The sequence below is a fragment of the Clavelina lepadiformis genome, chromosome 6 (genome assembly GCF_947623445.1).
Source record: "Clavelina lepadiformis chromosome 6, kaClaLepa1.1, whole genome shotgun sequence".
Classification (NCBI taxonomy): domain Eukaryota; kingdom Metazoa; phylum Chordata; class Ascidiacea; order Aplousobranchia; family Clavelinidae; genus Clavelina; species Clavelina lepadiformis.
The window spans coordinates 2317891-2338561 of NC_135245.1; the positions used below are offsets into that span (position 1 = coordinate 2317891).

A 20671-nucleotide genomic window follows, 5' to 3' on the forward strand; every position below is an offset into this window, starting at 1 on the left:
TCGCGACCCAAATTCGTGTTGTCTTAGTTATGCTGATAGATCAAGAGTGCTTATATAAACAAGGATAAAAGTTAAAACGACTTAATGGACTGAAGTTATTTTTCTTTGAGCCGCCAACTTATGTCCAATTGTTTTACTAACAATTTTAGGTCGCAAAAATTGTAGTTGAAAAAGATTGGTTTGCAGACAAAAGCAAAAATTTCTTATTTCTGCTGTATAGCTTATGTTGTACTTGTAAAATAATAAATATTTTGCTCGATTGCTATAAATGTTTTAGCAAACAAGGTTAAACAATAAGTTCTTTCTCAGTTTATCCTTAAAACATCTCGTTTATGACCTTAAAATCTTCAAATATTGGCGTCACAAACGAAACAAACAGTATACTATAGGGTTTGTAAGAGAATATGCTCAGTAGAATGCGGTTTCTCGCCTTCAGGATCACACCTAAGATGTCAAAAATATTGACAACAATTCCTTTCATTTTTAACAGCTAAACTAAACGAATGTTATACACGTATAGCAATATTCATGATTATTAACACTAAACAAGTGTGCCTATGCCAAGTATATCTTGACACACTTCATTAGCTATACTTCAGGACAAATACCATTTTGTTTGTACACATACGGTTTTATTTGAACAATGTCGAAAGAGATTCGTCACCTCAATGGAGGAGTATACCTGCTTTCGTTGCAATAAGCCTTGCTGTGTTACAAAACAATAACCTTACTTAGTTTAAAATAACAGCTTTATATATGAACTTCACTCCAGCTACACTCAGACCTTGCTAACTCAGACTGCTTTCCATAATCAAAAATGTCGGTTCAGCAAGGTCCAAGGGTTGAATTGTCCTGGGTTGAGTTGTCCGACCTTCGCGCAAAAAAAAACGGTAGCAACAAGTGCTACAACTTTGCTTGACTTCTAGCGACATTGAAAAGCGTTTTTATATGGAAGGTGCTAATTATGTAGAAAAATGGTTAAACACTTTGCCAACGTAAATTCAACTGAATGTGTTTAAACTTAAGACGTCACTTAACGTATCACCGTGTCATACTACACCGAGTTGTACAAATAGTATCTACAAGATAAACGCCCCTTGGTTAAATATTATTCCTTTGTCCAAACAATGTTATCACTGGACACTTGGTCAGTGGTATAACTCAGACAACGGTCAGTAACAGTTGAGAAATTTAAGAGTCCACAGAATACCAAGAATTTGTCGCAATACGCGAAAGAACAGAACACTTGAGAATATAAATACTAGCTACAGATCAAAAATTATTTAAAATTTACCTATTAAATTAGTCTACCGTAGGATATTAATTATTATTGAAAAAGCTGGGTGGACTGTAGATGAAAAAATCACATTAAATAAAAAAGAAAATAAATTTATAGATCAGTAAAAGCAGCTTCTTATTTTAAACATTTCATAAAGAAAAGAAAGCTTAGTTTAGTTTTAAAAATGTCTTACATTAGCTTACATACAATAGAAAAATTTCAGCAAATTTCTAAAGTTAAAACAGGCCGTTCCAATTTAGACAATGTATATTTCGCTCTGCAAGGCATTTTCTTATACATTATATAGAAGATTTGCATGAAAATATTGCACTTTTAACCGTATTTCATATTGACAAGGTTGCCTGTTTCAGCTTCTAGAACGCCAATAAAATGAATGTTTCTTTTGCCATAACTTTAGCATTTGTTGCTACGTTGTCTACATTAACCATTTCAATTGTGTGCGAAGCAACAGCTGACTGGGCTCATTCAACCATCGACAGTTCTTCCACCGGTTTGTGGCAGTTCTGCTTCCAGAAACGATGCGTTTTTTACTCGGAGATTGCGTCAGTTGCGGCGTACATTCAAGCGGTTCGTGCATTTAGCGTGATGTCGATTATATTGCAAGGAGGAGCAATTTTCGCTCTATTGTACGCTTGTCTTGATTCCAAATGTCATTTTCGTACGAGCAGTATATTCTCGTTATGTGCAGGTACATATTACATCGTCTCATAATCATCGGTTTCAATATTAAGTAAATTTATTTGTTTTTTTACAAAAATTCCTCGTATTTTGAAGGTTTCCTCATGTTGATCGCAATGAGCATTTTCACAGGAAAATACGAACGTGACATGGGTGTGGTGTTTGGTTATTCCTTCATACTGGGTTGGATTTCCACCACTGCTTGCTTTCTCGTCTCCTGTTGCTTGTGTGTTGTCAAGCGTGACGACTACTCCTACTCACTGGATAATTCATGATTGTTCCACAGTTAACTGTCATGTTGCGTTCTTATGCTTAATAATATAAGTATTTCTCCTCACAAGATTTTAAACCTGTGTACTTCTGTCTCAGCCACAAGTCACTTAAGTTGAAATTGTGCAAAATCTACAAAGGCCATTAATGGCTTGGAAATTTTTTAACTTTTTCCTGAAGTTTTCTCCTTTCCAAGTTGATTACAAAATTTAGCACATGCCCTAAATCTAGCTAGACTGTCGCTGTTTTACTGGAAAATGCCTTACGTTCTTAACTAGTTTTCATTGTTACTCGTTAACCTGACTTAAATGTTATACTGTAGTTACCCAAACCTTCCTTCTAACCTAAATCTAACTTCCATCATAGTAAATACGTACATGGATGTATTGACTATGCTTTCATTAAAGCCTAATAATTAACTTTTTGCATAGGCCTAACCTAATCCTGCTTACCAAACCGCCTATCTCTAACAACAGGCTGCATGACCTACTTACCATGAAATAATCGCCTGCAATTAGTTATGGCTGCCACTATTTCACCGGAAAAAACCTGTGTTCAAAACTATTTTTCACATTTTCTTGTTAACCTAACTTAAATTTTGTAACATAGTAACATAAACCTAACCTAAATATATCTTGCTATGTAAATTTTAACTCAAATAAAACCTTAAATAGCTAAAATCAACTTTTTGCTTTGCCCTAACTAACTCTACTAACCGAACGGCCTACCTTTAAAAACACGCTGCGTGACCTACTTACGGTGAAATAGTCAACTTCATTAGTTATTGCATAATAATTTATACTTTCTCAAGCACATATCCAGAAATTTGATTGATTGTTGGTTGCTCAGCGGGGTAATATAGTTTTTTGGCTGCAAGTGTTAACCTAAAACCTTTGCCCAAAACAATTGTCAATACATCCATTGTCTATACAAAAAGACGATAAAAACGTCACAATCAAACTTATTTTAAATAATCGGGCTTGCTTGTTTGTTTGACTGTACGCTACACTAAGCTCTAACAGTCTAACTGCTGACAGATGAAAATACTTATCGTGTATAACTGTGTGAGCTTATGGTGACTGATTGCCTGGAAATATATAAGCGAAGTTTTGTTTATGAATCTTGGTGCAAACTAGTCATAGTTAGAAGCGCACGGTTGACTGGAAAATCGCATCCAAACTAGAACTACAAAATGGAAAACCCAATTCCTGCAATAGTTGTTGACAATGGTTCTGGTGTGTTGAAAGCCGGTTTTGCCGGAGAAGATAGACCATCTGCCGTTTTCCCATCACTTGTCGGTTACAGACTTCAGGAAGGATCGAATAATGAGGTTTGATTTAAATATAAGCCTACTGGAACAAGCAATCGAGCAATGAGCATAAACAGATTCTGGGACTTGCACTCGCAAGCAATTGAACCCATGTCAAATTTATTATATCATACAAAATTAAAAATTATTTCATTTTGTTAACAAGTAATATTCCGAACTATAAGGTACTGGTAGCGTTTACAAGTAAACTACTAATGGGTGCAATTACACCTGGTTGTTAGTACTGCAAATACCTACGGTAGTTAGTTAGTTACCACCATATTTACAACGCATGCGTTTTCAGTTCTTGCCTACGCTGCAGCTGTTGTAGGCTACGCTATAATTTGAAACTTTATGATAAAATAAAAAAAAAACAAGATATCAGGTGGCACTCTGAGGTTAACTTTATTTTTGGTTCTTCTACCCCAGCTTTCGCAAACATAAGCTTGCTTCTTCAGGTGTACAACGAGATGGCCACACAGCAACAAACATCAACCTTTATGATGTAGCTGAAGTGCTAGAAGTGTATAACGTAGGCTTGCCTGAAAGAGCTTGTTATTTTTCAAACCAAAAGTGCAAAAAGCAACAGGCCTACGTCTAGCTGTAGTATAATTGCAGCAAGACTTTTTCCAAATATTTGATATTAAATGACTTGTTAAATTTTAAAAGGGCAAAAGTACAGCAGACGCTTACGTTGGTGATCAGGCCCAAACAATCAGAGGTATCCTAAACTTGAAATACCCCATTGAACACGGTATTGTTACAAATTGGGATGACATGGAGAAGATTTGGCATCACACTTTCAGCAGCGAACTTCATACTGTTCCATGCCAACGCAAAGTTTTACTGATTGAAGCTTTATTTCACCCAAAGGTGCAAAATCTATGTTATAATTTGCCTGTCATAAATTAGTTTTAACAAAATAGCTACATCTCTGCTTTTCTAGGACGTTCAATCTGCCCATGCTACAAACAGAGAGAAGATGACTCAAATTATGTTTGAAACCTTCAACGCTTGCGCAATGTATGTCGCCAATTCTGGGGTTTTGTCTTTATATGCATCTGCTCGAACGACAGGTATCAGCAATGCTATAAATGCAGCAAATTGCTTAAAATAGAAAACCGGTTAATATTGCAAGTTTACCGTATAATTTCTTTATTTCTTTGCCCTCGTTCTTAATTAAAACAAACGACTTTCTTAAATACATCTATAGGTATTGCGGTCGACTGTGGCGATGGTGCCTGTCAGGCTGTGCCAGTCAATGAGGGTTACGCCATACCGGACGCTATTGTTCGACAAAATGTTGCCGGACGTGATTTGACCGATTACCTTGTAAAGATCTTGACCGAGAGAGGTTACTCTTTCACCACCACCGCCGAACGTGAAATCGTTCGTGACATCAAAGAAAAACTCTGCTATGTTGCCCCTGACTTTGAACGAGCAATGCAAACCGCTGTTAGAAGCAGCTCTTTGGAAAAATCTTACAAACTACCTGACGGACAAGTGATTATATAAGTTACATATATAATATAGGCTAGCCTACAGTAAATAAACCTCAACCTTTGCTGCTAAGTATTCTGCAGTATCGTTTTTATAGATTATCAAGGTCGGAAAGGAACGGTTTCTTTGCCCTGAAGCCTCGTTCCAACCTAATTTAACAGGCGTAAACTCTTCTGCCGGTATCCACGAAACAACTTACAACTCGATCATGAAGTGCGACTTCGATACCCGCAAGCTTTTATATAAAAACATTGTTCTTTGCGGCGGTTCTACCCTGTTCCGTGGTAAGGGAATATTGTTGCTGTGGGACGAGATTTTCTGCCTGTTACAAATCCTTTTTGGAGGCATTTTTTTATGTAGGTTTCCCGAGCCGTGTACAAAATGAGATTAGCGCGCTTGCTCCGTCAACGGAAAAGATTAAAATCATTGCTCCACCAGAGAGAAATTATGCTGCTTGGATTGGAGGATCAATCCTCGCATCCCTTACCACGTTTCAGCGGATGTGGATCTTAAAACAAGAGTATGACGAATCGGGGCCTTCAATTGTCCACCGAAAATGCTTCTAAAATATGACTGAAAGCATTTGTTGTGTTATTTACAATTTCTGGCAATAAACTATTTATTCAACTTCATGAAAGTCTTGTGAGTGTTTATGAAATTTGCCAATTTCGAATGAAGTTACATAAATGATTTCAAAACTAATGCTAAATTATTAGTTTTGACAATCTATGATTTCAAGCTACGCATCATTTCAGTAGCCTAGGCAAGAATTTGTAAAGGGGAGGGGATTTGAGCTCGCAACCTTATGTCTGAAAAACTTCATCATTTTTCTAAAGGGTACTTTTGCAGAAGCCGCTGTCATAAATTCATCCGCCTATTAAATCAAATATGTCTGAGACAGAATCGTTGCATTTAAGACCATTACAAAACTGACAATTAATAAATTCGGACGCCACTTTGTAAGTCCGATTTCAATTTTATGTGCGTTGTGTTCTTAAATGAACAAAGGTTGATGCAAAGGAAGTTTAGGGTCCCTTGGATACACAAATACTTAATTCATTTTTTTGTCTAACCAAAGAGATTTGAATCTCTTTGGTCTAACTAACTTGATCTGTTTTTGAAACTTGCAACGACCGAAAGATGTAATGAGTTTGTATTAACTTGTAAAAATACTATAATTTTATCAGTATAAAATACATGATCAGTTTTATTTTTAAAAACGTAATAGAAGCGTTTAGAAAATGCCAAGCCTAATAACGCACAAATGTTTGGTCTTGGTTAGGTACTTAACAAAAATGAACAAATTAATACATGTTTAAATCATGGTTGAATTGGCTTCAATACGTTTGTTGCTGCGGATTAAATCAAAATCTGTTGCATGTGCGACGGTGCGTGTTTCAACAAACTACATAATTCTCGCATCTCTAAGCTCTATACAGGATATTGCATAAAACAATGTCATAGATTTTGGCCTGCAGCAGGCCGGTGGTTGGCAATTTATCGACGGCATTCTGCAAAAACAATAAGTAAAAAAGAACGTAGTGAAGCTAAAGTGATATATTATATGGGATACCAATTCCCGTCGGTTCCGCTTTACACAGCCGTTGATGAACGATGGAATCTGCAAAAACGTGATTAATTCTTAACATGTTTTTTGCAAATTGTACAAAATGCGTGTTGTTTTCTATATGAACACAAAATACTGGACTCTGTGGAAATATAATTCATCTAAGCTCGTTTGTTATAATTCATTGCTGGTTTCAAACACCAGTTTGTAATAAACCACCAAATGAAAACGATGAAAATGAATTCGAAAATCTTGTGCCTCGTCACCGTAGTTCTCATGATTCGAAGTGCATTTGGCCGCCATTTCCACTGCTACGACATTCATACACGTCACCGAACCTGCTTAGAGGTATGCATGAAGTGACAGGTTTGGCTACGATTTAACTATCGGTACGAAATCATTGTCTCTTTTACACCTTTTATAATCTTAGTTTTACGGTTTATAGAAACTACGTTTTTGCATTGCAGATGCCATTGAAAGGTAAACTTGGACCAAACAAGCAGATTCAAGAACAACAAATTTTTGTCGCTCGTATTCCGCTCATACACTGACAGTGTAAATAAAATGGCTTCAAACCTATAATGTGGCGGTTAATAGCAACTAAGTCTCAGAAATTGTTTAGACGAGACTACGGTCTTTACGAATCGCATATAATTAACTTTCGTAGCTGAAACAAATAACTTTTTACCAAAAAGTGTATAATCAAAATATTCCTCAGGGCCATAAAAAGTATCGTAAAACCAGGGTCGGCTTGTACTAGTCTTTTAAAGACTATTTGATTTGGAGATATAATTTTTTCACATTATTCACATAATTCCTATTCAATTAATTAAAACAAGTTATAAGAAGTATAAAACTTAGCAAAGTTATTCATATGAACCAGGCAATGGTTTATTGAGAAATATATATTTTGGCCTATAGCCGCATCTTCGCTCACAAAACTAAGTGATATTTAAAAAAAAATAAGAGGCAAAATTTTATTGTGATAGAACACATTGCAGAATTGCGGTATACTTTCACAAACTTTCAGAAAATACAAAACAATCCAGTAAAAGACATCGACATCAGTCTGTGCAGTGGGTTATAAGAAATATATGGGTTGATGATTTCTATCCATAATCATGCCACCAGTTGCATTTTGTAACTCTGAATTTAGCCTCTATAACGATTCAAAACAGTCTGATCTTGAATTTTGTGAAATTTGTCGATAACTTGAAGCAAACCTTGAATGTGCAACACAGCCTATAAACTGGCTTAAAAGTCACTAACACAAAGCAGTTTACTATTATTCTAAAAATATAGAAAAGTATAGCAATGAAAATTATTGTTTAGCATGCCGGATATAACTTGAAGTTTAGACTGGTATGTTTATCTTGTTGTTCCTTTTGTTGCTTTCGTAGAAAACGTGGTGGTGGGTCTCTTCAGGTATTGTTGCAAATTGAAAATATTGAATTGCTTGTCGAACCGTCTTTTGTCTGGTAAACTTATAAACAAGACCTTTAAAAACATCACTACATATTGCATTTTGATTCTACTTGTAAATTGTTTTTCTTGCTAATGTATGGAGGATGGGGAAGCATCTGCAAAATTCAAAACAAATGCTCATTAATCATAAATAGAATTTTCAGAATTTCAGAAGTATATATAAAGTAAACTATAACTTGCTTTTGTAGAAGAAGTTTGAAACCAGGCATCGATAATCTGTTCCATATTCAGAATTCAAATCTTCCCAACAGTAATATTGGAATAATCCTGGGGACTTGAAGATTAAGAGATGGCGACTCCCGATCTCACTCCCAACCATCACGAGCACCAGAACGGCAAACAATATGATCTTGGACATCATCTTCATCACCGGTTGTTGATGTTCCTCGTGCATCGTCAACAAAATTTACTTGAACTACAACCGGGCAAGTCCTGCAGAATTAAGTGAACTTGAAACAGAAAAAATCAGCAAAGTTCAATTACACACTTCATAATACGTAACCCCATTGACAAATACAGATAAAAAAACTACAAAAATTAGGTACACAGTAACTAAACCTAAGTAAGAAAGGTTGCAGCGCCGGCTTATAGAAATTAAGAAATAGAAATCTGCAATACGCCAGCGCTATATCATGCGTTTACTGCTATAAGCTTTTCCATTGCTAGTTAAAACAGTTACAGTTACTGTAAAACACCTGCAGTTGAATGAACATGAACATACCTCTTAATAACGATCAAACTCTCAAAGCAGCTACACGACACAAGTAGTAGAAATGTTTCAGTTTCTTCACGTTACCAGTTAATCAACGTTTAATGCTAGAGGTCGAAAGCACCTCGAACTAGAAAATCAAATAGTGCCGTGGAAAAATATTGTCAGACCTCATCGTCTCGTTGTCGGGACAATAATCCTCTCATACAAGTCTAGACATCGTTTTACGTTTGCTCTGTACCTATTGCAACTGTAAATAAAGTTTCATTAAAACTTGCGATAAGTTAGAGCGTCATTTCAGTAAACTTAGAAAATTTTAGCAATTTTTCAAAATGCTGAAATTAACTTGAAATTTTCAAACATCATAATGGTAGCTTGCATACCCAATTACCAATATCCAATATTAGCAATATTATCCAGCTGTTAGCCTTCTTGCATTAGGCAAATTCAACAGTAATAAATACTCCAAATGATATGTATGGGCTTTGTAAGGTCGTATAATGCGCGTTCAATAGCTTTTGCACGTGGATTATTTTTGTTTAATTTTCAGGTTATTGTACACTTAGGCCATTTATATAACATGCGCGTGATGCATGTATCCCATAGGAAAATATTGCTTCTATAATAAAAACTCTTTCTAGGGGAGCTCTAGCTGCAGCATAGATGGCGATATGGGGTGATGGCAATATAACTTGTTGTAAAATTTGTGTGTTACTTGAACAATTGACGGAGATGTTTTTGTCTTCAAGTATTTCTGTCTCCACGTGTCAAACACTTGCCACAAGTGTTGATGATTGCGGTCCCTCGTCTACTGCATGCCCGTTTTTACTAGCAAAGCTCAAATGGCGTTCGCAAAGTTGAAGCACAGTTGAAGAGAGCGAGCTGTTCAGCCAGCATTAAGGCTGTTAAGAATGCACCATATTTTGCTTTGGTGCTTCCATTTCTCCATTTCTTTCTTTCTTGAGATGTCGATGGTGTTAACGGATTCCATCAACTGCTTTAGCTTCTTACTTTTGAGTCTTTCCAGCCAAGTTGTGCAACTCTGGTAAAAGCCTTGCCTAGAGAGAAATAAAGAAAGGAGCAGTATAAGTTACCACATTCAAAGTACCCGCACGGTGAATGATGCGTTCGTATGGTGTCCTGTGCTATAAGTATTATAGCGTCACAAAGATCTTAGTGAGCATGACCCGGATAGATAGCAAGATGGAAGAGATTGTCTCTTTTGGGCTGGAAAGAAGGGCCAAGTTGTTACAATATTTGTTGCCCGGGTAGCCAAGTATTAGCTGTTAGTGTCATTGCATTGTCAGTCGACGTGATGACAGTCGCAAGCGTAGGCCTACAGCCTGGGGGAAGGAACGAAGGTTGCAACAAAAGGGTCATTTGCAAGAATGACACTTATATATGTTATTGATGTTGTAGTTGGAGTTGTCAATGCGCACGAGTGCTCAGCAAGCACAATTAATTGGTTGCTGCCTTGCCGCTGCGGGCAGGGTTGACTGACTATGTATACTTTCCAAGTATGGAGACCGTGTTAAACTCCTAATGAATAAATGTGGCGAGGCTGTGTACCCTACGTTGTAGATTTTGCGTTTGTGATACCTTTCATAGTAACACATCTCGTCATGTAGAAGGATTAAACATTTTCATAAGAGCAGTAAAGTTATAGAAGACAACACTAACCAATTTATGTTGACTACTCGAGCACGCAGTGTTGCAAAACGAAGGTAATATAATTGGAGCACTAATCCAAGATTTTAGGGGTACATGCAAACCTATAAAAAGTCCCTAAGGGTATCGATAAACAAAACGTTTGGGGAACGAAGTTTAACCCAATAAAAACTGCTAATTGAGCTCTTATTCAGCTGCTTCCCCCAACATCTTCCTTAGAAGACAAATTTGGCTCTGAAGAGAAACTATTATTTTCGTTATTATTTAGTTTTTGGTTTTAAGGTAGAGCCCCAATTATGTCACAAACTCACACCATTGAAGTCAAATCCTCTCTCCAGTATAACTACTGGAAACTTTTCTTTAATTTAAAGGCCAAATTTTTTTTGGACTTGCTCTTTGCTAGAAAATATAAAGCCATGGTGCTTGAGAAATGTCCGCCATAAATATGTTGTTTTAATAACGCAGAGAGATCAGTATTTTGATTCTGGTCACTGGCCGGCTATAAGGAATGGGCTATTTATTAATTCTTTGTCACTTTTGTCCAAATTGTAAAGTTTTGCAAAATTTTATTGAAAAATTTTGATTTCATTCGTAAATGTATAAAGCAATAAACACAAGTTGGTAGTACGAGAAAAAAATGGCAAGGAACAGAAAATGTGCAGCACTGGTTAAATTGCTTGGAACATCCAAATAAAAAAAAACTTTTGACAAACACAGTCCCAGAAGAAAAACATAGAAATTTTATAAAAATTATATAATATGTCGATGAATATCTTTGTGGGCTTTTCTGCTACTTTGAATAAAACAGGTTGAGACATTGCGAAGACATTTTTTCCAGTAGAACTTGTAATTGTGAAACGAAAAATAAAATTCAATAAATATCATGTTGATTTTGAATAGTGGCCAAGTTTCGCTTCCAGTTCTGCGACCTTCTCGTGTGACGTTTTTAACTTCTGACTAAGCTGCTCGTTTTCGGATCGAAGTCGGTCGTTTTCTTCCAGCAACGATTTCTACAAATTTACGAAGTTGACACTAAAATAAGCAAATTTGTCTAAATTACACAGATAACAGGTATCCGCTACTGCGTATACTACAACCGCAGGCCATATTACTGCGTATTTGACTTACCGTGTCTATCCTACTGGAAAGTGAAAGATCCGAAACCCCTGAACTGCATGTCTCTGTAGGTGACGGCGACTTCGAGTCATTGGTTGATGGTGTCACCGGGTATAGAAAACTCGTAATCCCGATGTTTTTCTCAAAGTACATCGGGGTAGCCGGGGCGGACGCGGAGGCGGTCAAACAACTACAATCGCTGAGTCCGCTGTCTCGCCGTTCCACCGTGACTCGTTCCCCGAAATTTATAGAGTTTGTGCTTTGACTTATATGATGTCTATTGCAGTTCGTGTGCCGATCAACGGATAAAAATGAAGAACCTTTACCGTTCGTATCCGGTATTTTTAGTCGTGTTTCTTCACCCTCGTTATCCCCAACCGTCGGCAGTCTTGCGCTATAAGGAGATGGTGGAGCCGAGTTTTCCGCCGTTTGGGTCCAGGTGTTGTGCCCGAGACGTTTTGACGACGTTTTCTTCTTCAAAATGTTCTGCATTTTCCTCTGGAACGAAATGCGACTGCCATCTAGTGGCAAAGTAGAGGTGCTGGATTTTCGATCGGGCGGTGGCGTCTTTGAGGTGCTTTTAGCTCGACGATTATCTCCTGGATACAGTTTTGACGAACCGGATGTTACGTCAGCGGCCGCTAACGATATTGAGCGTTTTACGTCGCTTGCTTTTGTCAGTTTCGGGGATTGCAACTCGAAGGCTTCGTCTTCAAAGGTGGAGTTTTTCCTGGAGTCGGTCAAATCTAAGAAAAAAAGCGATTTTTCAGTCGAAAATTCTCATTCTCAAGATCGGACATAATTCAAGTGGTGCAGTGGAAGATGGATAACGTTCTAACTCCGAAGACTGGTAAGTGGACAGCGCATTCAATTCTAATCAGGAAGCCATTACTACAAGCCATCAGTATTCACAATGTCCTCGCAACAATTGGTCTTTCTCTATTACATTATGACGTAATAGATGCCAGCAGATACATGGACATGGCGAGATACTGAAAGTGTGTCAAATAAGTTTGTCCTAATCTTGTTAATTGTGTGGGACAAATACTGCATTAACGTCATATACTGGTAGCGGTCGTTTTGTCTAACGTTGTTATGTTAATGTTTGGCGTCACCTAAACCTAAGTTACAAGTTTAAAAGTCTTGAAAGATGTTTGGGTTATATGACTCAGTTCAATTTACTACGATGTTACAACGAAAGCTATGAAGTAGCACTCACCACCGTTTATGGAGAAATCAGATTCAGATGAGATTGAAGACGACTTTTCTGTAGGTTTTTCGGATTTTTTCAAGGAATTGGTCGCCGAATTTCCATTTTTAGAATTCGGTTTTTGTCGGCATTCCTGCACAATTCGATCTTTGCAGTGTTTGTGGCAGTTTATTCCACAATCTACCAAAAAACAACTAAAGTTTACTGCGTTTTACTGTTGAAAATCCACCAAAATCAGCGAGCTTATATTTCGTGCGAAACGCTTTATATTAGGGTGTTTGTTACGTCATAAAAAAAAGTGCTAGTCGTTTTTCCTTCAATGTTTAAAAAAATGCACAAAAGCCTTCAAAAGTCAAAGCAAATGCAACTACGGCATCCATAATTCATCGAGACTGTCCCACATATTTTGCACGTCGCATAGTAACGAGTTATTACGTCATCGAGGAGAAAACAGACGTTTCTTCATTGCGCCATTACAGTAATAGCTTATGTTTATGTGAGAAGGAAATAGTTTAATTAAGATACAACTTACCTTTGCACTTCCAACCTTGCTTCATCAGGCCCCATAACTAAAAAAGATACAAGATATTCGGTCACTATCGAGACATTCGAAGCAAAAACAACTAATGAGATAAGGGATGGAAAAAAATCATTAAATACAGCGGTTTAAGCTTAGCGGAGGAAATAGTTTGAAAACTAACAGATATTGTCGTACCAGTCTGCCACATTCTTCGCAAAATGTCGGGTGGAAGTAGTTTGTTTCGGAAAAGTCGTGCTTGAAACTCTGGCAGACTTCATTCCTCCTCGTCGAGCTTATTTTTAGGAAATAATCGACCATCTCTTGCATGCTGATCTTGCCGTCTCTGCACGGAACATAACATGAGTAACCAGGACAACTTTAACCGTGTTAAAGGTCACGAAAAGGTCAAACTTACCGATCCATATCGACAATGGCGAATGAATCGAGTCCTGGAAAGTTTTTGATGAAACTCTCAAATTCGGCTTCAGAAATGAACCCGTCAGAATTTTGATCGTAAGCCTTAAACACCGACTGCAACAAAAAAACAGTAATAATCAAAACAGTATCGAAATGGGTTGACAATGTAAATGGGGCAACGCATAGAATTACCCCGACACCAAATTCATGTTCATTTAAGCCTAATTAGCAGAATACGATTCCCAATACAGTATTCAGTTTAAGTTGGGTCATCATAATACGCACATGCGGTCACTTTGTTTTGTCATAAACAGTATTACAGTGACGTCACTTACTGCAACCATGGCGGTGACGTGCTGCTTGATCAGTTTTCTGTCGAGTAGGCAAGTGTATCGGGTAAATTCGGCGAAACCCATGTTGAGGGGCTTGGCAACTGGTGTCTGGAATCAAACGCCAAAGAAACCATGTTATTGCCTCCGTTGTGTTTCTTATCACATCACAGTAAGCCGCATTATTGCAACCGCAGTTAATACTACGGTTAAAAATCGGTAAGTGTGTGGCAAGCATCTATAAATGGCATGTAGCGATTTCAAGCTGTTAATAAGCTTAACACAAGAAGACTTCACTTACCGATCCAGACGTGCTGTACTTCACGTCTCTGGGCTCCCGCGCGCTGGAGAGTTGGTAAATTTCTTCTTCGCTATAATAGAGGTAGAGAGAGACACGAAGTGTGTTTACCAAATCTCTGTTCACTTCGTACGGGAACGTGAAGCGCTGAATTCCGATTAACTCCTGCAAATAGAAATGATAAAACTGGAATCTGGTATATTCAAACGCGATACTCGTGACCCAGAGTATTCTAAACCACCAATAAGCAAAGGTTGAAAGTAATAAAAGTTGTTACAGAATTTACAGAATTATGGTTATTTTTGTAAATCACGACCGGTTCATAATTTTAAACTATCGCACGCAGATCCGTTATATTTAGCGTGTCTAAACACGGCTTGATATGTGATAACTGTATATACGAAGGTGATGATGCAGACATCGATAATTAATGAATGACGATAACAATAAACAAGTATGGAGGCAAAAAAATAGCTAATGTCACATGACTGCGGTGAACTTGTAGTTGCGGGTTAAACTATCGACGTCCGCCGAAGTCAATTATTTCTTTTGCGCGTCAACCCTATCGTTCTGCAGAACCGCTAGCTTTTACGGATTGATATCTACGGAATGTTGCTATACTAGACATCGTTAAAGTTCACGAGACGCTGTAAGAAGCGAAAAACGGTTCACCACAACGATACACGAACAAAAACTGCCTATATTTTTTAACGTTGGGCTATTTTCAAGCTTTTTCCTGTAGCTGAAGCACAGGGGGATTTTCGGATTTCCGCGAGAAATTTACCTGGAAAATCCCGCCGATGAGGTTCATTTTCCTGACATTAATCAAACCATCCCCAACACGGTCAGGATACGCAGCATGAAGCGCAATCAAGTCCTTCATCAAGACTCCGCTGTAAATATAAGTTTGCAGTGTGACATAGCATGGCTTCACAACGAACAAAAAACTCACTACAGGCCACGCGCTCACAAATATTCCAACAATGAACTACATAGTCCAGCAGTCGGTAGCGTAAAAAGATGAAATAATCGGTAACATTAAGGCAAGGTACTCCAATGACAACGCTAATGACACTTACATGACAGGAATTTTAAATTCGTTGTTGATCGACTGGTAAGCTCGTCTATAGCCGGTGTAATTCGCTTTTGAGTCGAGGAGTTCAACGAATTCTTCTAAAGTCTGACAAAAAAATAACGTACTCTTTTAAGACCTACTCACACAACGATTTGACTTTTAAAGTTTCAGACAGAATTTTCAGTCGGTCAAATTTGACTTGAAAGCCATCGAGCGTATACACGCAAAATAATCGGCTTAAAATAAATAACGTGAGCCTCTTCGTCTAAATTTGGAAGTATAGGCTTGAAGTATATACAGTATAGTAAAAGAGCGATGAAATTTAAATACCTTCAAAGTGTCTTTTGGCACGTTAGCCATTGTCTTTTTGAGTCTGGCTATCGCAGTGTGCGTCAGTGCACCAACCACCGCCATCAGGGTGTTGAAATTTCGCATTGCGAACAATTTCTACCAAAAATTACAAAAATAAAGTAAGAAAGTGAAGCAGTTCAGTTGATAAAAACGACCGATCAATAAATTAGCTAAAAAAAGACCCCACACAGTTGACTGAGTCAGCTAAAAAATTGAATATTCAGTAATAAACTTTGCACCGCGTGAATTTTTGCAATTGTTTTGCATGCGAGCGAAACCTGCTGCATTTGGTTTTCGAGTTGCATCTATGCTTTGCATAAGGAGCTACTTTGATAAGCAGTTCCGCGGGCAATTCCGTCAATCATAGCTGTTTATAATTTACAACCGCTATAAATAGACACTTGCTTATAGGCTGCAATCGGTCGCAGAGACTGATACCCAATGTGGCGGTGTTATCGTGTATTTGACGAAATGTTGTTGCAATTAAAATTTTCCATTTTCTAACCTTGGCTATTTCCACGAATTTCACGATGGAAACAGCGCGCTCTTGCGGATTGTGATGATCAAGGATCATGCACTGCACCCAGTGAGTGATGTTGTTGAATAGAAAAACGACTCGTTCGAGCTTCAGGTTGTCTTTGATGGCGCCGTGTACAGCGTAGTTGTGAAAATCGGACAACTGCATCCAAAGAAAAGAAACGTAGTTTAGCAAAAAACGTACAATGAGCAAGTGCTTTTAATAACCAATGTAAGCAGCCCCATGCCCTATATTGAAGACTGACTACCGGCCAAGTACTCGAGCACCAACGTACTAACAGTTTGTAGCTGGCACGGTCTCTTCTATCAAATGTGATCTGACCCAGTTGAATGCAAAAGATGCGCAGACAATTTTAATGCAACGCATTGTATGCACGGCCGCCTTTGGAAAGCTATCCACAAACAGGATATGACGTCTTTCATTTACATTCAAAAACCTACCGTCAGTCGTCTGAAGCTCTTGTACTCGAGGTACGACATGTGGATGGCTATTTCGGCCGGTTCCAGATGATTAAACACGAGGGACACCTTACGTCGCTTCCGGTTAACTTGATTGGGTCGGATGGACAGGTGTGCTTCCGACATCCACTTGTAAGAGTTCCTGTTGGCAAATTTGGGGTAAAATTATGAGTCAAAAACGGTATTTGCTAATTGTAGAACGGCCCTAAAGGGATTGTCATGAGATGTATATTGCAAACAGTTCTTGGCGCAACGTTGCTACGAAATGTTTTGTAAAATACAGTTGTTTCTTAGAAATATTCGAAGGAGTCAATATATGTTTAAAAGAACCGACATTCGCAAAAACTGTGCTGCATGTTTTGAGCTATCCTGGCATTTTACAAAAACAGCAGTTACACCTATTTTACAAGAAACATCTGGCTATTTTAGTAATAAGATCACCGACCTAAATCAAACTTTAAACTTCCATTGCTACAAAGACCCATTATAACGAAGTAGCGTCATTTTGTAAACGTTTCAAAGGTTGCATTTCCACATTTAGAACGAACGAAGACAGCGAACTTATAGCGTCATAATCGAATAAGTGTCACGTCACAAAAAACTCACTTGTTACTGAGGTCAATGACCGACGGGTCAACTTCACGGTCATTTTCAGATTCTTTCTGTAGATTTTGTAAGGCCCGTACTAGCGCCTGGTCAAGATCGAACATGTGCGGGAATTCGTGAAGCCAGAATCTGACAAAAAAATGGGAATTTTCCGTTAAAATCCACGTCAAAAGATTTTAGGTAAATTTTGTTACTGGTTTTCACCTTATGGCATAAAAGACCCGTTTGTGAAAGTCTGACGTGGCAATCTTCTCTTCTTCATACGTGATGACGTCACAATAATGAGAGTTAAGAAAAAATCTTACACACGATCACATGAAATATTTGACGTAATATTGTAGCAGCTAGGAAACAGACAAGTGCTAAGGTTTGATAGAACAAAGGCCCCACTAGGTGCCTAATAATAAGGATCACAACCACAACTAAACAGGCCATGTGTTCAAACCCGGAGCATTTTGTCAGTTTCTGGAGGTGTATTGAATTCCACATCAAGCTGGCATTAAGCCCCATGCTAAATTAGGGCGTCAGAGGCACTATTTAAAGCCGAGAAAACTGAAACTGTTTAACAATTTACAATTGAAGGAAAACCGTCCCACACATTTGCTGTTTCCTTACTAAGAATTGTTGTTATAAATATAGATTTAAGTTGCTTTGGTTGAGGTCCCTGGTATCGAGTTGAAACTCATAAAATATTTGCAGTAATTTTAAAACAATTGTTATTTACTATGTTCGGTCGAAAATATACGGCTAAAATAGCATTTACCCATTGGGCAATAGTTGCGTCTTTCTTTCACCGAAATATTCCCTAAAATTCCTAAATAAATACGATAATATTAAAAGTCAGATTGAATGGAAAAGGATATAGTTGTGAGAATAGGACCATCAGTTGCTCTGACGTCATAAACCACAGATGAGTAAGAAAAAGAAGACGTGGAAAACCCTCGTTGCTGCATTTCCCGTCGTTGTCTGTTAAAAAAATGGGTCACATTTGTAATGCATTTTATAACCAGCACAAACGTAACGTTACCACCACAGCAATAACATTGAAACGCACACTGGGAGCCGATAGGGCGACGTTAGGTTATGATGCCTATTTTTTTCAGCCTATTCCAGTCAGGAACGCTTTTTGTACTCACCGAAGCATTCCGCGCATTTTCGCACCAAAGATTCGACGCTTGCAGGATGGTTGCTTTCCTCGTCACGTGGGGTAGTGTTTGTGACGTCACCATTAGCAGTGACACTCCTGTGAGACGTTCCGTTGACGTTGTGAAGCGCCATATTCCTGGCTAGGCGTGGCGTCGGCGCAAGGGACAGAGAACGGCAGACTGGCCTGTAACCGTTCTTACACCCCGTAGAAGTTGCGATGATCGAGGAGCTCCGCTTCCTCACGGAGATCAACTGAAAGGCAATGTCTCGCAGGTGATGACGGGATTTTCCTGATTCTTCAGCCGGAGAAAGGTTGTCCTGATCCGGCAACGTAGGCTTCGAGCTCAGGGGTGACGGCGAAGTCGGAACGTGCTTCTTACTGACTCTCGGCGACAGACGATGGAACTTTCGAGAAAACTCGGACGTGTAGCTCCTAGTCCTAGTGCGTGAGAGGTCGGCAACTTCCTCCTGGGAGGAAAAATACAAGAAAGATCAAGAAGAGTAATTCAAACAAGTCGCAATTTATTTACAAAACGTCCAAGAAGGCCTAACAGACAGCAATAAGAAGGGAGTAGCCCCTCGTTTTACACAATAACATATAATGGACGATTATGGCCTGCACAGCCACTACGTGATAAATATTTTAAGTGAGAGTGAGGTTATAGGTACATGGCGACACGAAGCTATTGTGACATCACAATGACCACAGTGTTGGGCATAAAAACAATGAAATAATTCTAGGTAACAACGTGTAACAAGACCCGATCCGCATTACACTGTATTACGTATGACTTGGGTTGGTAAGTGGCGACATGGGTCTCTCTTACAACAGCGTGACGCAACTTCTTAAAAAGCTTCCTCCTTTCAACACTACGTTTCCAGAAGCATATTTTACGGTATAAGAAAAAACGTTCAAACAGAAGTAAAGGTATTGAGATTTTCACATAAATATTTATTTAAATTAATTGTGTGTATTGGATAAACGAAGAATACTGTACGTTAGGTTGCACGATTTAGACAAAGCGCTTGAAACACCAAAGCCAAGTTTTTTTGTTAAAGCAAGCTAGACAAAACCTCTGACTCATCAAAAGGGCAACTGATGACAGTCAAACATCGATCATAACAATGTAACCCCTCCCACACTATGAGTTCCTTATTTGAAGAAAAATGTCGATTGGACATCTTTCAAAACGTTACGTTATAACATTTTACAATAAATGATTCCCAATTGGTTGAGTTAATCCTGGAGTACTTCATCTTTCGACTTCTATGGCGACTGACAACATAACACATCGCCCTTTGCGATAAACGAAACCATTGTGGAAACTGTTAAGCACAATTTAACCACTATTACGTCACTGCTATTTTTTGAGAGAATCAGGCGAATTCTGATTCCATGAAAAGGTCATAAGTAATAAATAAATATGACTCAATTATATTACATAGGTTTTAATTTGCCTGTTGTTATTCGGTTACAATCTATTACCTTGTTGATTTTGATGTCACAATGTTCGTTATTATGAGGTAGAGATGACGTAGAGCGTCGTCTGTGGAATTTTTTCCCAGCTCCGGTGTCGTCACATAATTTGTTGCTGCTTCCACGCCGGTGAGAAATCCGTTGAAACAAACTGGAAGGCATATTTGCGTTATTTTCAAGCATCAGAACAACATAATATAAATACTGCCTCAGATTACAGTAGCGACTTATACTTCAAAGCGTTACAAACAGTCTGTAACGAAAGAAACGGTAGTAAGCCATAGAATATAACCTAAAACACATAGCTTAATAATATGGTATATTAAGAATATCCCTACAGTTAAGACCAAACGCATAGTTACTTAACACAAATACGTAAGTATCTAACTAAACTAAAAGCCCTATGCAACTGCATGCTACAGCCGATTTGCCCAAGTCACGTCAGAAAAAAAAAGGCACCAACACGGAACAAACAAGACACGGAAGAAGACCTCAAATACAGCAGTTTCCATGTAATGGCAACGAAGAACAACTATAGAAAACTGTTTACTGCATCTTTAACACTCACGCTATTGCGGCATGCGCCAATTTTATGAGTGGGTTAATACACAGCCCACGTATTTTGGCCCCTGCCTTTTCTGCAT

At 38.3% G+C, this 20671-nt stretch overlaps 2 protein-coding genes and 1 long non-coding RNA gene across 3 annotated transcripts; 1 reads left to right on the plus strand and 2 right to left on the minus strand.

Annotated features, from left to right (window-relative positions):
- The first annotated feature begins 3267 nt into the window (after positions 1–3267).
- On the plus strand, positions 3268–5686 carry LOC143463142 (actin, cytoplasmic-like). The gene is made up of 6 exons (XM_076961526.1): positions 3268–3578; positions 4227–4430; positions 4504–4633; positions 4771–5060; positions 5155–5341; positions 5418–5686. Exons 1-6 carry the CDS (start codon positions 3441–3443, stop codon positions 5621–5623), a joined length of 1155 nt encoding a protein of 384 aa, XP_076817641.1. The 5' UTR covers positions 3268–3440; the 3' UTR covers positions 5624–5686.
- Positions 5687–7561: 1875 nt separating this feature from the next.
- Positions 7562–8905, minus strand: LOC143462931 (uncharacterized). The gene is made up of 3 exons (XR_013118229.1): positions 8831–8905; positions 8290–8541; positions 7562–8204 (listed from the first exon to the last, which is right to left on the minus strand). It is a non-coding gene; the product is annotated as an uncharacterized LOC143462931 (long non-coding RNA).
- A 2127-nt stretch (positions 8906–11032) lies between these two features.
- On the minus strand, positions 11033–20380 carry LOC143462300 (RAS guanyl-releasing protein 2-like). Its single transcript, XM_076960407.1, has 18 exons — positions 20037–20380; positions 18541–19018; positions 18268–18370; positions 17609–17668; positions 17405–17533; positions 16781–16940; positions 16308–16481; positions 15782–15898; positions 15456–15556; positions 15161–15269; positions 14380–14541; positions 14085–14189; positions 13748–13863; positions 13528–13675; positions 13345–13381; positions 12822–12992; positions 11615–12348; positions 11033–11496 (listed from the first exon to the last, which is right to left on the minus strand). Exons 1-18 carry the CDS (start codon positions 20208–20210, stop codon positions 11368–11370), a joined length of 3207 nt encoding a protein of 1068 aa, XP_076816522.1. The 5' UTR covers positions 20211–20380; the 3' UTR covers positions 11033–11367.
- Between the last annotated feature and the right edge of the window lie 291 nt (positions 20381–20671).

Excerpts from the sequence above, each read along its gene's own strand:
- LOC143463142 (XM_076961526.1), top strand. The coding sequence starts at position 3,441 with ATGGAAAACCCAATTCCTGCAATAGTTGTTGACAATGGTTCTGGTGTG. Across the intron at positions 3,579-4,226 it reads AGGAAGGATCGAATAATGAG|GGCAAAAGTACAGCAGACGC; the intron begins GTTTGATTTAAA and ends AAATTTTAAAAG. Across the intron at positions 5,342-5,417 it reads CGGTTCTACCCTGTTCCGTG|GTTTCCCGAGCCGTGTACAA; the intron begins GTAAGGGAATAT and ends TTTTTTATGTAG.
- LOC143462300 (XM_076960407.1), bottom strand. The coding sequence starts at position 20,210 with ATGCTTGAAAATAACGCAAATATGCCTTCCAGTTTGTTTCAACGGATT. Across the intron at positions 18,371-18,540 it reads AAAATGCGCGGAATGCTTCG|ACAACGACGGGAAATGCAGC; the intron begins GTGAGTACAAAA and ends TTTTTTTAACAG. Across the intron at positions 17,534-17,608 it reads CGGGTCTTTTATGCCATAAG|ATTCTGGCTTCACGAATTCC; the intron begins GTGAAAACCAGT and ends TTTTTTTGTCAG.